The sequence below is a fragment of the Carettochelys insculpta genome, chromosome 7, assembly GCF_033958435.1.
Source record: "Carettochelys insculpta isolate YL-2023 chromosome 7, ASM3395843v1, whole genome shotgun sequence".
Taxonomy (NCBI): Eukaryota; Metazoa; Chordata; order Testudines; family Carettochelyidae; genus Carettochelys; species Carettochelys insculpta.
In genome coordinates this window covers 31820241-31837817 of record NC_134143.1, presented here as the reverse complement: position 1 = coordinate 31837817, position 17577 = coordinate 31820241, and the positions used below count along the sequence as shown (strand labels likewise).

General features: G+C 44.5%; 1 protein-coding gene across 1 annotated transcript in view; it reads left to right on the top strand.

Annotated features, from left to right (window-relative positions):
- The window catches only part of CDH23 (cadherin related 23), a 549671-nt gene that overhangs the window by 282651 nt on the left and 249443 nt on the right, over positions 1-17577 (top strand). The window contains exon 12 of the mRNA XM_074999481.1: positions 327-515. Within this exon, the coding sequence (XP_074855582.1) occupies positions 327-515 (189 nt within the window). The remainder of the gene's footprint in view (positions 1-326; positions 516-17577) is intronic.

The following is a 17577-nucleotide window of genomic DNA, read 5'->3' as shown; positions in this document are numbered from 1 at the left end:
TAAGAATTCATGTGTGTCCATCCTTGCAAGACCTAGGAGGTGAGGGAGCTTGCACAGCTCCTGGCTATATTATGCCTGACAGAAGCCACAGTTATCAGTCTATCACTTTGAACACTAAACTTGGACCACAAATGCACACTTAAAACCTTGGTCAAATCATGCAGCATCCATGAAGTGAAAGGCAAGGTTGGGCTATTACTTTGTCTCAATGACAGCAGTCAACTGCACTGCCTGTATGCAATTTCTGTCTGATGGTCCACAATCTTCTGCGTTTCTCTTATGCTTGTTCTTTGAAATAAAGGCCAAACTGTTATTTTCCCTTGCAGGGTACAGAGCTAAATGATGACCGCACCCCGTCCAATGCCACAGTGATCACCACCTTCAATGTCCTTGTCATCGACATAAACGACAATGCCCCTGAGTTCAACAGTTCTGAATACAGTGTTGGCATCCCAGAGCTGGCCCAGGTGGGCTTTGCCCTTCCCCTTTTCATCCAGGTGCAGGATAAAGATGAGGTAAGACATCAGAATGAATGTCAATAGCCACTTGCTGCAGATACACCCTGTGGGGTATCCTTGTGGGATTTCATGAATCCTCTGTCGCCCACTTCTCATAGCTTCTGTTTCTGTATATCACACGTTATATTAAGAATGATACACAGACCATGGACAGGTAGGTGGGCACTAATAGGCAACAGGTGCATGGGCATACCTATGGTATTTGCATGCCCTGGGTATTTTTCAGGACCTTTTACAGCCATCGCTCTAGCCTGTTCATCCCTAAAGTGCAGATGCTTTCATGAGTCTCTGGTTGCTTTTGTAAAAGAAGCATAATGTGACTAATGGGTGTCAACAAATAGGGTTGTACCACAGGCCAGTTCTTGTGACTGTAGAGCACCTGTCTGGTAACCAGAGAACATCTTTTCTCCAGCCTGTTGATTAAATTGGCAACTGAGTCACCAGCATCCTGTTGTATGGGTATGTGTGCATAAAAAAACTACACACACAATATGATTGATGACCATTTAAATGGTCAAGAGTTGAAAAAGCCGAAGATACATTTCGTGTGGTAGTGTATATTTACACCCATGTGTCTGGCTGGTCTTGGTTGTTTTGTGGGGTTTTTTAAGACAGGTAAAGGACCTGGTTTTTATCAGTGCAGAGAAGAGGCTAGAACTCAGTAATATGGAACACATTTTGTGACAAGTATCAGAGGGGTAGCCATGTTAGTCTGGATTTGTAACAGCAATGAAGGGTCCTGTGGCACCTTATAGACTAACAGAAAAGTTTTGAGCATGAGCTTTCGTGAGCACAGACTCACTTCATCAGGTGCTGGTCTTGGAAATCTGCCCAGTAATCTGTGACAGTAGTTCAGTCATTTTTGGAAGAAAAAGGAACAAGAAATTCCCCTAGGTGCTGTGGTAGGAAGTGTATGGATGGCGGTAGAGACTCTCAACGTATTACTGTAAAAAGTACAGAGTTAAAACTTCATCCAAAAGACACAGAAATGCAGTAAAGTCTAGAAAAGATAATGAACAGCCTTTCAACCTCTTTATTAAGGCACTTTCAGTTTTCATTGTAAAGAAGGTGAAGTTAAGATAAATATGGAGCAAAGAAAGTTCATCAGTAACCAGAGACCTTCAACAAATGAATAGACTCTCTGACTCTTGTTTCCTTTCCTCGGTCGCACTTGTTTTGTGTTTATCCATGTAACAACAGAGATTCCAGAAGCAGTTGCAAAGGGGTGTCTATGTACCCCATTCTCCATCCTATTAAACCTTTAATTCCAAATGATGACTACTTGGTGTAGTTCTTAAATGGCTTGACAGGAATGGGGATTGGAATACTTATTTTCTTACTACTCTACAGTGGCTGCAGTTACCCCGGTAACATTTGCCTACAGCATCTGTGGCTTGTTCTTTGCTGCTGTTAATGGACCTTCAATTTATTATAGCACCGAACCATTTCACTTAGGAATTCCATTAGGTTTTCCAGCCCTAGGGTTACACTCTTGAATTACTCCTCATATATGACTCATGAAACTCATGTCTTTCTTCCCCTACTATCTTAACCTACAACCATACCGCAGTCTACAATGCATTCTTTAAAACCAAAACACAGGAAAAAACCACTAACCCCTCATGGAAAACTTTCTAAAATATCTAAAGCCAGCGCTGGTTCTGTAGCATAGAGGATCTTTATCTTCAACCACACACCCACACATACTTTTTTTTTGTCCAAGTATGAGGAATATTTGCAGGAAAATGTAATCTTCATTTCTTTGAAATTATTGTGTTCCTGGCATTCATTCAATCTTCCTGAAACTATAATTAAAGAATTGTAGAAGGGAAAATCAGATGGTTGATTAAAGTGTACAGTCTCTCTGTAAAAATAGCAAAATTGTCATTTGTGGCAAAAAGGTGGAGGGTTAGAATTTGTTTTGATGATATAACTGAAGCATTGCTTATCACAAAAAGTGCATTTGCAGGTGGATGCGGCAGATTTCCCCCTTGGTGAAATTCACAAGTTCTTGAAAGAACTTTCCAAATATTTGTTTTTTATGTGTGAAGCAATTCTGAAAAAGCAGTAATCAGAATAGTGTATTTGTGACATACATCACAAACCAAGCTATAACTTCATCTGGGAGACATGCAGGTGAGTGCTTAAGCAGCTAACGGGATCATATTTTCTTGCAAATGTCCTTAGCAAACAAAGAACAGAATTAGAAATATGAAGATGAGCAGTCAGGATTGTTTCTAAATTGAATATTGTCATGGTGTTCCATGAAGTGTCACGAGCTCTTCAATTGAAGAACATTATAGTATGACTCTTTGTGTCAATAGAGAGAAGGCTCTGTCATTGTTTCTGCTTAAAAGCTCTGTTTATAGGAGGTTATAACACATCTCTCCAAATTCACTCTAGTCTTTCAGCTTCACTTATTTTAAGAAAGGGGAAAAATCATACATCCATTTAAGTAATGAGAGCAGAAAATAAACTAGTTTTGTGGTTTGCAATGGAGTTTCTTTCAGCTACTGTAACTCCCAAGCAGGTTGGTTATGGTTGTCACAATCATTTGGCCCTTACCTAACTCTTCTGCTATTGAAGCCAATGAGATTCTCACTGCTGATTTTAACAAAACCTGTGGAATTATTGTGTGTAGAAATGGCACAACATGACTGTGTACTCATCCCATTTTCCGAAAGTAGTTATTCATGTTCTTATCTGCAGCACGTAGATTAATCAGAAAGTTGGTACTTTAAAAGTCTCTTGGGACATCAGTGAAGTTGAGAGGGGTTTCAACTGAGGGGAGATTGGAGTGGTCAGTTCAGGTCATGCTTCTTAGCATGGCCACAAATAGGTGCTTGCAACCTGTGAAACCACAGAGCTGGAAAAGGTAAATTACACAGGCTCTCATGATAGGTATGCATTCGAAATGACAAGATTACTCATCTGAACAGCCCTCCTGGGGAAATGAGAATCATTTTAGAATCTTTCATGAGCAGTTTGTTTACTCTGCTAAAAAGCCCCCAAACTTTTTTGTATTAATAGTAGAATATTAACATTTGTGATGTACATAAACACAGTAGTTTCAAGGTACCAGTAAACCTGCTAGCTTTGAGCATTCCTACCCATAAGCCTTTAAGTTAAGAGTGGAGTGTTCACTTCGTCCTACAGGGTGAAATCCTGGCTCTATTGAAGTCAATGACAAATATCCCTTTGATTCCAAGGGTTGGGATTATGCCCCCCAGTCTCTTGGCCTGTTGTGATTCTGTCACAGCTATAAAAGTAGCTAAATGTAATTGTCTGCAAAATATTGAAGTCTGAATTTTCATTTTCCCCTTTTGTTGTTTTCCTGTTAATTCTTTGTTTCCCTTTTTGCTCTCCTCTGTTTGCCTCCTCACTGCCTGAATATATCCAGATGTGTGTCCTCTTTGAGGCCTTCTAATGGAGAAAAGGAGGTCCCCTTCTTTTAGCAAGTCAAATGGCTGTAGGGCTGACTGAACTACATGCCCCTTCTCCCAGGGCTTAGGGTAGGGACAGCAGTTTTCACTAAGGGATTGTCAATACAAACATTTAGTTCCTAGCAGGGGCATTAATATACCCCATGCTATCCTGCTATGTCCAGCTGGACCCTGCTGATATGCATTAAGAGTTTGCAATTTCATCCAGTGCCATTTCAAAGGAGACTAGGACAAAGTGCATCAATGAAGTGTGAATGCATATCAGCAGGGTCCATGCAGACAGTGCAAAGCTGTTTAGTTGGCTTGGATTCACTCCCCAGCACAAATTGTTTGTGTGGGCAAGTCCTTGATAGGCCCCACTCTTCTGTGTCCCCAATGTCATCATTAGCAGGGGGGATTGCAAATGGGAATGGGAGGAGTATGAGGGGAAGATATATTCAGGCAGAGAGGTAAATGAGGATGCATCTGACAGAAGCTATTTCAACACGATGGCCTTCATGCAGGAGATGACACAATTCATTTGTATGGGAGGTAAAGGAAAATAGAAAGAGAATTCTTCAACTCACTGGGGAAAGAGGCTAAATAAAGAAGTATAGAGAGAGACAGACAAAAGCAAGACAAGACTTTTTAATACCTTTAGAAAAACCAGGGTAAATCCTTATTATATGCCACATCACCCACCTCATTTCATAATTCCACAGACTGTCTTTTGGTTGTTGTTTAAACCAAGTATAGCAGCTATGAGTCTTTGTTAGTTTTTTTTAATTCTTTCCTCACATCTCCAGCAGCTTTGTGGATTTTTTGTTTGTTTGCTTGTTGTTGATATTGGAATTCCCTTCAGTTTAACATTTCTGTCACTGGAGTGCCAAGAGATGAGTGCAATATGGGTTATAAAGGTGCAGTCTTGATATATTATGTGGAGCGGGGAGAGAGAATTACCCTCTGTCTGATTTGTAACATGGCTGCGTAAGCAGCTCATAATCACTGTTTGTTTATTTGTTTGTTTGTTTATTATGCCGCACCAGCTACTTCGTGCGGGTCACGACAGCTTAAAAACTGTACAAATCCATCCCATCTCTGTTAATGCCTGTGTGTGGCAATGCCCATATTGGACCAGTGGTGAGAGAATTGCCTGTTATTTTACGTCTCCTTTCTCCTAGCTTACAGAAAGACAACCAGTGCGATTCTTTTCCTTGCATGACAGTAAGGGCGCAAAGGGTAGATGAAAGAAAGAGTTCCTATCAAAAGGCCTAGTCAGTCCTTCCCTTCCTTCCATTTTAAAAGCAAACCTCGGCCCTGCCACTGAAAACAAATTGTCTCAAGTTCCCTGCCGACATGGTCAGCCCTTGTTGCAAATCACTCCCACACTCTTCCTCTGTTTACAGGGTGCCTTGCTTTGTGTTCGGCCTTTGAGCACTTGTAGAAAGGGCTGTTGTGTGGGGTAGCCCCTTCAAAAATTCTTTAGGTGCTAATATAATCAGGAAAGATTTTGGTATGTTGGCATGTTTCATAACTAGAACCGCATGACATTTAAAAAATTGCCAGTTCCTGCTATCCCATGTGATTTTACACAAATAATGTTGATACAATTATTATGGTTCTGATTCAATAAAATATTTCAGCATGTGCATAAGTTCATCTGAAGCTGGGTATATATGCATATGCATAAAATTAAGCATGTGCTTCAGTACTTTGCTAAATTGGGGTCTCTATTAGCATCAAAATATTACAAAGAGAAAATCTGGGTGTTTTCAATCCAAAGCCACCTCCATTAAAGCATCAGTCCATTTCCATATTGAAAACCCACTCACTGTCACATAAAAAACGGGATGTTTATCTTGAAAAAGACTTGTTCCTTAGCAAAATTTTCCCAAGTGGGCTCTTTGCATGTGCACGACTACATGTATATCTGTGCACACACAATGCACATTTTTGCCTGCAAACAGGAAATAGTGACTGTGGTTCAGGGAATGATAAAATAAAGTATCAGTTTGCAAACATTGCCATGAGGTTTCTCACACACAGATTTGGTGCATGCAATAACACCGAGCATGTTTGTGCTTAAATGGATGTTGGTTTGAGATGTCATGAAAGTGTGAACGGTAGAAGAAGCATTGGCAGGCGTAGCCAGTACTGTATAGGGTGATATGTAATAAATAACCTACATGGATTCTGTTTCAAAGTCAGCGGTAAAATATTTTTTTTCTGACTTCCACTTCCTGCTTAATTTAACTCCAATCTCTTCACCCCACAGAAGAATTTGAATGTGTGGAATGAGAAAATTGTTTCTGCACCAGAAGAAATTATATCAAATTTGGAAATAAAGGAAAAACAGCCGGGTGCTAGGGCACATCAGATAAGAAAATCCATTCAAGAATGGTGGGTGAACTCAGACATGGATTCTGGGCACAACCATGTGGTGTTTATTGAGTTGACCTATAGTCGCTCTGCAAAGCAAAGAAGGGGATGGAGATTCTCATCTGATGAGATTCTGTAGGAGCATGACTCAACCTCTGCCCATAAAAGTGATAGTCCTGAGACTCATTAGCTGGGGATTTCAACATGTGCCTAACACTCACCTGTGCTATCTTACATCAATTGGCCCCATTTGCTTTTCTACTGATTGCACAAGTTCAGCCATAAAATCATTAAGCAGTCTCCAATGTGGTCTATCAATAAAACTGGGTCCTGAGCATCAAGAGACCTGCATTTTATTCTTGACTTTTCCTCTTGGTTGCTAAGGACATGACCCAAAGCATGTTAAATTTAATGGCAATCTTTTCACTGACATCAGGTTTTTTGGGGTCAGGCCTATGTGAGCTTGGGAAAATGAATTAACCTCTCTGTGGTCAGTTTGTCCATCTGCAAAATGGGGAATGATCAACTTGACTGTTTTCTAAAGCTGATAGAGAGCCTCTTCTGAAGAGCAATGAAAGTCATTCCCACAAACCCTGTACTCTAAGCACTTTACAGAAGAGTAACCATATATCCATGACATAGTACCAGAGAGATAGCCATGTTAGTCTATATTCTATCAAAACAAAAAGGTACTCCAGTAGCACTTTAAAGACTAACAAAATAGGTTATTAGGTGGGGAGCTTTCCTGGGACAGACCCACTTCCTCAGACCAGAGTCATACCAGAACAGACTGTACCTTAAATATTGAGTCTGTTCTGGTATGGCTAAGGTCTGAAAAAGTAGGTCTATCCCACGAAAGCTCCCCACCTAATAAATTATTTGTTAGTCTTTAAAGTGCTACTGGACTGCCTTTTTGTTTTGATATACATCACATATATGCCTTCTGCTGACTTCTCCTCTCACTTGCTGGAGTAGATCAGTATTGACTCACCAAAGGAGTAAAACCTATATGAGTTAAGGCAAATTCAAGCCAAATATTAAGTATTACAGAAAGGCCTGTTTTCAGTTCCAAGACCAGGAATCACTCTGTGTGGATCAGGTTCCAGTTTATAAGGTTGTTCAACCAACACTGGTCCCTAGAGAAGATGAGGAGGATGAAGGTACTTTTTAATACTGTATCATTACTCTTTAATACAATCGGTTTTTGTGACACTTCACAGAGATTGAAAAGATAAAATTGCTGCTGCAAAAGGCTTTGCCTAAACTAGGCCAACCTAAATTGTGGTGATGGGGGCGGAGGTTACAATAGCTGCAAGCAAAGTTCAGGTATTTCACAACTGCACAAAGAAGACAGGAACGGGGCAAATGTGCAGCAGAGGGGGGTAGTTTTTGAGGAAGGTTTCAGGAGGAATGAAGATGTTTGGCACACAGGAAGGGGGTCAAGGGCGTGTTCCAGGTGTAGAGAACAGTGTGAAAGAGTGGGCAGAGAAGACAGAAGGGCAGAGCACTGAGGGTGAGCAAAGAGATTGGCAGAGCTGAGCTGTCAGACTGTGTGGACAAAAGGCTCAAGTTTTTAATGTGGGGAGAAATGGGAGCAAGTGATAAAGCTTGAAATAGGGTGGGACCCAGGGGGACCAGGAGGTAAATGGGGATTATTTTAGTTGCTGAATGCTGTATAGGTTGAAGAAAGGAGAATGCATGTTAGGAAACCTAGAGATGCGGCAGTCTTTGTGGTCTGGATGAAAGGGGCTGAACTGTGGCTTTGGTAGTGAGCATGAAGAATAAGGGTTAGAAATGCTAAGAGGGAGAAACAAGAGGATTTGGCCACAGCTCAGTGTGAGGAGAGAAGTGAAAGCAGAAGTACATGTAATCTTTAAGTGTATAATAATTGTCATGTACAACACAGCCCTTATATCTAGCTATTCGCCTCAAGTATTTTGTACAGCCTTTATTTGAACTACACATTTTTCTTCCTGCTTTTCTTATAAAGGAGACCATCGGAGGAGATTTTGCTAACTGAAGGAAATTAAAGAGGGTGGGATTTTTCCAAAATCGGCCCAACTTTGCTCCATCAAAGTATTCTAGTTTCAATATGATCTCCCATAATAATCAGTTTAACACATGCAGCATCTCTTGTGTAGCCATAAATCCTTATTCTCACCAATTTGTACGTGGGGGGGATCTGGTGGGCTGGGGGAAGCCATGCAGCAGTGGTGAAGAGGAGATGGCAGCTGGTGAATGAGCAGCAGGGGGTGGCAGCCTGCGGAGCTCCTGGGTAAGGTAAATGAATCCTGGGTTTTGGGGGCAGCAATTTTGGGCTGCAGGGAGTGGAGGTGGGGTTAAGCCTGAGGGCAGGTTCAGGGTGGGGGGAGTTAAGCCTGGAGGTGGACAGGGCAGTTTGGGGCTGTAGGGAGTTATGCCTAGAAGTGGTTCAGGACTGCAAGGGGGTGAAGCCTGGGCCTGGTTTGGGGCTGTGGGGGGGTGAAGTCTGGAGACGGGAGGTAGTTTGGGGCTGCAGGGAGTTTGGCACCATTTTTTCTAGGGGAAAAAAACTGTATGTACGTAATGTATGACTCTTAGATATATAGTATATGTACACATATAGACCAACACACACTATAAATATGATATGCACGGTACATAATTATAAAGGAAAATTGACAGCTCTCCAGTATTCTTTCCCAAAAGTGCCATTTGCCAATAGGACTGAATTAGATTTCGCAGGGTTTTTTTGTTTTTGTTTTTTTTTTTTTTTTGCAATACATGGAATTCACCAGCAAATTGCCCTTAAAGAGGGAAAATCAATCATTTGGAGCAGAGATAAGCTGAAGGCGAGTCAGCCTCAGATTGATCCCGTCTGTGCAAGCGTGTGTGGAATTCAGCAGATAACCGGGGGAAAGCAAGAAAGGAGGGAGAGCGGGGGAGGAGGGGAGAATGAACAGCAAGGAGTGTGTAGAAAGAGGCACTTGACACAGGCAAGGCTGCAGAAAAGGTGTGTATGAGGGGCAGCTGGAAGGATTAGCAGGGGCTGGGAGCGAGCAGAGAGGAAATGAAAGGCTGAGGGAAGCCAACACATGCAGTACAAGGGGAGCAGTCCCTTTTGGAAACCTTGAGATCTGGGAATAAATGTGGATTCTTGTGTTCTCTGCTGGCAGCCAGATGACTACAGCACTGAGCAGTGCAGACCGTTTCTTATCCAAACCTCAGACTGCCCAGCCTATGGAGAGAGAGAGAGTTTCTTCTTCTTCTTCTTCTCCACCACCCTCAGTTCCCTTCTCTCTGGGCACTGTGGTCAGGACAGTGTTGGGAAGGGGAAATGTGCAAATGCCTTTCTGGAGCAGGGGGGAAAGTAGTGACCTTCATGTGTAATGTACCTTGTGAAACTGGCAGAGAGCAGTGGAGGAGAAGGGGCTTAGAGAGGAGCAATGAGGGGGTATGGATCGACTAGGCCATGGTGTCAGAGAAGAGAGTGGAGAGGAAAGTGGAAAAGTAGCACGAGGGATAACTGGAAAGGCACCAAAATGTGCTCTGGCCAACGAGTGTTGTGAGAGAAACTGAGATGAGAGGCTGGGTGATGTAGGTGTGTCTCTGGAAAGTCGAAAAGCAAACGGTGATGTGCTGCTCCAGAGGATGGGCGTTTTCTGCCAGGGAAAAGGGAATGCCCTCTTCTGTCCAAGGAAAGAGTAGATGATGATAAACCAGGGACCCTTCTCTGCCCCCTGGAATGCTGACTGAGAGGCAGCAAAGACACGGGGTCGGGGGGATGAGAGACAAGGGTAGCAGAGCAAGAGAAATGTCAAAGTGCATAAAAAAACTGTCAGCAAGTGAGTCATAGTGATGTCAAGAGAGAAGTCTAAATGATACGCTCCCTAGAAAAGTGTACCAGCTCTGGAACTGTATCACCACCAACCCCACCCTTTACCCCCAGTCTTCCCAAAAGGAGACATCAGACAAATAGATTAACAGCTTTTCCCAGCCTGTGTACCTCTGTCTCTGGCACACGCAGCTACATAGAGATCAGTAGACCATCTCCCTTCCTCATCCCCATCTCTGTCTCTCAATACTGGGTCCTTAAGTGCAGAGAGCCGTGTCTACACGTGCACGCTACTTCGAAGTAGTGGCACTAACTTCGAAATAGCACCCGTCATGGCTACACGTGTTGGGCGCTATTTCGATGTTAACATCGACGTTAGGCGGCGAGACCACTAACCCCATGAGGGGATAGGAATAGTGCCCTACTTCGAAGTTGAACGTCGAAGTAGGGACCTTGTAGTCGTTGCGCGTCCCGCACCATCGAAATAGCGGGGTCCGCCATGGTGGCCATCAGCTGAGGGGTTGAGAGACGCTCTCTCTCCAGCCCCTGTGGGGATCTATGGTCACCGTGTGCAGCAGCCCTTAGCCCAGGGCTTCTGGCTGCTGCTGCGGCAGCTGGGGATCCATGCTGCATGCACAGGGTCTGCAACCAGTTGTCGGCTCTGTGGATCTTGTGTTGTTTAGTGCAAGTGTGTCTGGGAGGAGCCCTTTAAGGGAGCGGCTTGCTGTTGAGTCCGCCCTGTGACCTTGTCTGCAGCTGTGCCTGGCACCCTTATTTCGATGTGTGCTACTTTGGCATGTAGACGTTCCCTCGCAGCGCCTATTTCGATGTGGTGCTGCGCAACGTCGATGTTGAACATCGACGTTGCCAGCCCTGGAGGACGTGTAGACGTTATTAATCGAAATAGGCTACTTCGATGTAGGCTTCACGTGTAGACGTAGCCGAGGTGTCCCATATGCTTCCTGTTCCCCACATGTTGTGAATGGGACACCGAGACATGATGAAAAGGAGCATCCTCTGCCCGCTCTGCATGTGTCCCACCAATCAATGGGACAAGCGCATGGCAGTCGCTCCAGCTGTGGCCCAGAACAGGCTAGTGCCACTCCAGCTGCAGCACCAGCCATGGCACCTGACGCATCTCCAGCCATGTGGCCCAGTGCATCTCCAGCCGTGGTGCCCATGTGATTCCTGCATTGCCAGCGGCAGGGCCCAGCATGGCTCCAGTGGCCTAGCAGCTCCAGAGTGTCTGGCTTTGAGAGGAGGTGCCTGGCTGGGGGGTGGGCCTGGTTCTGCAGGGGGAAGTGAGTCTGTGGTGGTCCTGTAATTTCTGTTGGACACCACTGCTTTAGTGCCTTATGCAAGGGCCAGTCTGTAGTTCAGTGTGGATGCACTGCAATCATTGGTGGGGAAGGCTAGTTCAGGAAGATATCCTGCCACTGGGCAGACACTAAGGCAAAGGCTACACTATGGTTTCTATTTCTGGTCACATTTCTATCCTGCAATAGAAACCACACAGCAAAAAACACTGTTCGAAATAGCAGGACTATTTTCGAGAGTGATGTTTTCAGTCCCAGTAACCCTCGAAAATTGTGTAAGTTACTTCAAGCTAGGGCTACAGTGTATAGCGAATAGGCCAGGTTATTGCCGGCAGCCATTCCTCTAAACTATTCCGTCGCGTTTCTGGTGTTAACCCTTTGTGGTCTGAGGGTGTGTCTACACTTAGAGGAAGATCGACATGCTGGCAGCTGATCTTCTCGGGGGTTCGATTTAGTGCGCCTCGTGGGGACAGGTTAAATTAAACTGTCACATCACTGCTGTCAATCCCGGTACTCCTGGCAGTCATGAGGAGTAAGGGAAGTCGATGGGCCAGTGTCGCCCTTTGACCTCCTACTGTGTGGGTGGTGGCAAAAATTGATTTTAGATAAGTTGATTCCACCTATGCAATTCTCATAGCTGGATTTGTATATCTGAAATCAATTTTACCTCCCAGTGTAGACCTGGCCTGAGTACGCCTCGAAGGAGTGCCGAAGGATTTGATCGTGAGGAAGGGGAAAGGTATTCTCACGCACGGGCAACTGTTTTCTTACCCTCCCTCTGCCCTCAAGAGATCTGATATTTTTTCTCATGTGTCAGAATATCTTCAGCAAACTCTAAAGATGGCTCAGCAATTTGTTTGAGCCTGGGCATCTCCTTCACCTCTTGCTGGAGACTGACTCCTTGCAATAGTCTTGTGCCTAGGATATGCATGTCGCCATCGGGAGGCTATGATAGGATGAAGAGTGTGAACTGCCCTGGAGCTCCAAAAACATGGGCTCTGACTTGTGAGCTGAGGCAACAGCTTGCTTAATGTAGAACAAATTTGAGTGTTACATTCAATTGGTATTTGTGTGTGTGTCTTTTGAAAGAAATATAAATCCAAGAAAAGATCTCATGCTGTTTTCCCCAGGAGCACGGATGCTGACTCCTGTGTCCTAACCATATTCTGGTGTGGTAGATAAGTTTCCCTACCTATATTTCCCAGTAATTTCATTTAGTTACAGGATGGTTTGTTCTATTATTAATCTTTTAAATTTTATTATTTGCACGAAATTCTTGAGTAGTGATTGCTATTTGCTGTTAAACTGTGCTGCATTTTACCCAGAATTTTACTGGCAAATAATCTATTTGTAAAGCATTTTCCAATCCTTAAGTAAGATATCACAGAGACTGTGTCAGCATGCATTGATATGCTGGAGCTGGAGCTGGAGCTGGGTAACAACTGAAGCACAGGGGCTCTCTCATATATATTCTTTGAAGACCGAATACGTTAGCAAGCAAATTTTGAACACTTTATAAAAAAGGTCAGAGCAACGTTACCTTCTCAGATTAAATTGAAGCAGTGGGACTTTACAGACCCTTTGTGCCGTCTGCTTGAGCACAAGCCTTAGCAAGGGAAGTTCCATGCAGTGGAAAGTGGAATACCAACCCAGGATTTATCATGGTCCTCAGAGACCAGAATTTTGTCCATGACTCGCAGTGGGAGCTGTTATGTTAACTAGTCTCTTATTCTGTTACAGAGCACTTGTGTACACTTACATATGCATAGAGGCACGTCAGTGTGTCACAGACTGAGTGCCTGATTTGAATCCTTTCCTCTCTCTCTTTCTTAGGAACAACAGGGGCTTTCTATAAGCTAATCACCTCTACTTTGTTACTGAACAAAAGAAAAAATAGCTGGTCAGGAGTTTGGGAGAATGAAATGCTGCTTAGGCAACAAAGGGGTCCAAAGTGGTCCTCCTAATTCATTCTTTGTTTACCTAAGATGTCTCACTTCTTCCAAGGCAAGATCGTTTCCTGTTTTTCAACTCTGTGTGGTGTCACTCTGGGGCTGCGTCTACACGTGCACGCTACATCGAAATAGCTTATTTCGATGTAGGAATAACGTCTACACGTCCTCCAGGGCTGGCAATGTTGACGTTCAACTTCGACGTTGGGCAGCACCATATCGAAATAGGCGCTGCGAGGGAACGTCTACACGCCAAAGTAGCACACATCGAAATAAGGGTGCCAGGAACAGCTGCAGACAGGGTCACAGGGCGGACTCAACAGCAAGCCGCTCCCTTAAAGGGCTCCTCCCAGACACAGTTGCACTAAACAACACAAGATCCACAGAGCCGACAACTGGTTACAGACCCTGTGCATGCAGCATGGATCCCCAGCTGCGACTGCAGCAGCCAGAAGCCCTGGGCTAAGGGCTGCTGCACACGATGACCATAGAGCCCCGCAGGGGCTGGAGAGAGAGCGTCTCTCAACCCCTCAGCTGATGGCCGCCATGGCGGACCCCGCTATTTCGATGGTGCGGGACGCAGATCGTCTACACGTTCCCTACTTCGACGTTCAACTTCGAAGTAGGGCGCTATTCCCATCCTGTCATGGGGTTAGCGACTTCGATGTCTCGCCACCTAACGTCGATTTCAACTTCGAAATAGCGCCCAACACGTGTAGCCGTGACGGGCGCTATTTCGAAGTTGGCGCCGCTACTTCGAAGTAGCGTGCACATGTAGACACGACCTGGGTGTTTGATTGAACTTTAATTAAATGAAGCAGAGAATGGCGTGAGGAAGAGCAGAAGTACCGTATGGTTTCATTTTCTGTCACGCTGCACGCTAGATTAGGAAGGAGGAAGTTACGTAATGAGCACCAGACGGAGAACACACGTGGACATGCCCCCACTCACCCCCCATTTTAGATAATCAGAGATGGCCACTGCATTCCTGTTCATTTGTGAACTAAATCCAGAGTTTTGAATCCAAGGCTCATGTCCAGAGACAACATGTGGCTTAGACCCATTAGCCTTCTAGATTTGGTGCAGGACCTCCAGAGGCCTGGCCTAAGAGATGTGAGTGGTCCCCCGTTGTGACAGAAGCAGTCAGAAGAGGTGCTCAAGGGGGAGGCTGCTGGCAAGATGTTCTTCATGAAGGTGTTTTTGACTCTGGAACTCATTTGCCCCATTGGTCCATCAGAGTCTCCTTCCCTCCTCTCTGCGTACATGCCAAGGCTCACATTTTCCCCCAGGAATGTAGGGCCCACATTCCAGGGGGTGGGGGCAGTTCACTGGTTACTGCCATAGGATAGATAGTTATTTCATTTGATGGAATGAGTGATTTATTATTTGTTGTTGTTGGATGAGATATGGGACTGACAACTGTAACTATTGCAAGGACCCCAGAGCATGAGATGGCTCTGATAAATCACTCAGAAGAGTTACCATCTAAAGGATGTCTAATTCAGTGTCCCCAGCCTGTGGCTCTTAAGCTTGACACTCGTGCATTCCCTTCACAACAATTTTGAAGAAGGTGGTGTGTGAACCAAGAAAGTTGAGTAGCCACTGCACTAATAAATATGCTCTACTAAAGCCACATACATTTTATTTTTAAAAAAGTAGGATTTATGCAGAAGAGATTTTAATTGCTGCAACAGCTGCTACAACCTTTGGGTGCCCACTTTGCTCATGGAGCTGCAGATGGAGGTGAGAAGTTCAGATACCAGGTTGTGAGAAGAAAAGTCTATGCAAGAAGAAAGTCTTTGAGTGCAGTATTGTGCAGCCGCTCCCATGGCTTGAACCCATTGTAGTGACTTTTTCTTAATGTTTTTTGGTGGGGACAAGCGAACACCAAGAATGACCTCTGACTGTCTGATATCTCACATTAGGTGGTCTAGGGACAGAAGCTGATGCCCTGCCTCCTTCTTTGTATTCGGCATGCGAAAGTCAGGCTAGTCCTAGGGCAGGAGAAGAAAGCCAAAGGACCCTGTGCTATGTTTAGGGAGTGAAGAGTGTCACAGTTTAAATTAATTGCACATCTTAATTTTGCATTAGAACCTACCACAGACACTAGAGTGATTGAATGTGTTTTGAAAATAACTAACATATTTTAAATAAAAAATACATTTCCCAGCTAATATCATATTTCTGAGATCTGTTTCTTTTTGGAATGATTTGTTTCCTCTAGAGGACATAAAGGGACTGGTTTATTTATATTATAGGGTTACACATAAGCACTGGGCTATGTGTGGTGGGGTTTTATTTTACAGTTGTTTGTAAGCTGACCTTGATTTATTTTTTCTTTAAAGAAAGAGCACTGACACGTTTACTTTGAGGGGTGAAAAGACTCTAAAGCATTACATAGGCTTTGAAAACAAATAAAGTATAAAGAAGGGAAAACTGCAGAAAAAAATGTGGGCCTCCAAACTCAAGAAGCATTTCTTTACAAGCCAGAGCTGTGGGCTAAATCCAGATGGACTCAGGTCACACAACTTGTTGCTTCTAATATCCATTTCCCCTTTACCCATCTTATAAAACATACGTAAGTTTGTCTGCCAGAGCTGATCCATTCATGAATCTGCCTTTATAGGTGAGAATCTTGACACGTCTGAAGAGACCAAGGTTATTTTTGCTCCTCTCTCCATGTTCTGCAAGTCCTCTCCTTGCTTCATGTATTGGATGGGATGGGGAAGGGAGAGGATGTATTTTTTAAAAATTGAAAAACCTCTTTCTCTCAAGTCTCCCTCTTTAACTGTAGGGAAATCTGTGTATTGGGAGGAGAGAGCTGTGTTTCTGTCTAAGGCCGCCCCTTCTGGTGGGCAGCTGATAACAATGTGAATATTTGGATTTGATTTCTGCCATCCACAGGGGTTCAAAGGCTCCAGTAACTCGGAGCAAAGAAAGCAGCGTGGGGCACAAACCAAAAATAAATAACAAAATAAATAAATAATAGGAAAATTAGAGCGACTTTCCCAATAGGCAGATGAATTCCAGTCCTCAAGACTTCATGTGGGGAGGCTCAGCCTAGTAATTAGGGATGGCAAATATCAACAGATGGATCTACTTCCCCGGCTGGAGTGGAATTAATCCACCCATCTCCCTGTCACACATGCTGGGATTCCTTTTGATGTTCAGCATTATCTTGCATCCCGACAAAATCACTCCTCTTCACTCCCAAGCAAATCCGCAGCATCTTACCGTGATGAAAGGTGCCTTGGTGCATGGTGACAATGGTACAAGATACCAGAGAAAGGCTTCAGCTAGATGTGGGGAAAGGGCTTTCTTTGACATTGCGCTGGCTGCAATGGCCTCCACAGTAATGGACAGCTGTAGAGGGGAAAAATGGAAGCTGCAGGTGTGCAGCCTCTGTATTTCTCCCAGTCTCCAGCCTGGGACCCTGCATGCGCAGGTATGGGTTGTTTGGAGGTGCTGTGCTGCTAAGCACTGTGAGATTGCCAATAAACACATACTTGCAGGTTCAAAACTAATAAAATAAAGTTCTTTTTCCACACAGCACACAGTCAGCCCGTGGAACTCCTTGCCAGAGGAGGCTGTGAAGGCTACGCCTATAAAGAGAGTTCAACAATGAGATAGATAAATTCGTGCAGGTTAGGTCCATAAAAGGCTATTGGAATGGTGTTACTGGCATCTGTTGGTCAGAGACTGGAGATGGATGGCAGGAAATAAGTCACTTAATCATTGTCTTTAGTCCACCCCCTCTGGGGCACCGGGCACTGGCCACTGTGGACAGATGGGATGCTGGGCTAGATGGACCTTTGATCTGAGCCAGTAATGGCGAGTCTTATGTTCTTACTCTTTTAAAATTAGACTGTTTATATAGGTGCTTAGTGCAAGTGAGGAACTACTGAGAAAAATAATAGAGAGCCGGACCATGATACCTTAGTCAGAGCAACCATATCTCCCCGTCCCAAATACAGCACAGGCATATATGTGGGGGAGGGGCAGCTCTTCCCAGCTCCACCAAGTCCCAGGCAGCCGAGAAGGAGGCAGCAGCCCCCGGCGCTCCCCCACAGCTCTGATGAAGCAGCAGCCCCCAGCACTCCCTGCGCGCCCCAGGGAAGCAGCAGCACTCAGTGCTCCCTGGGAGCCCCAGGGAGGTGGCAGCTGCTGACTCTCCCCGGG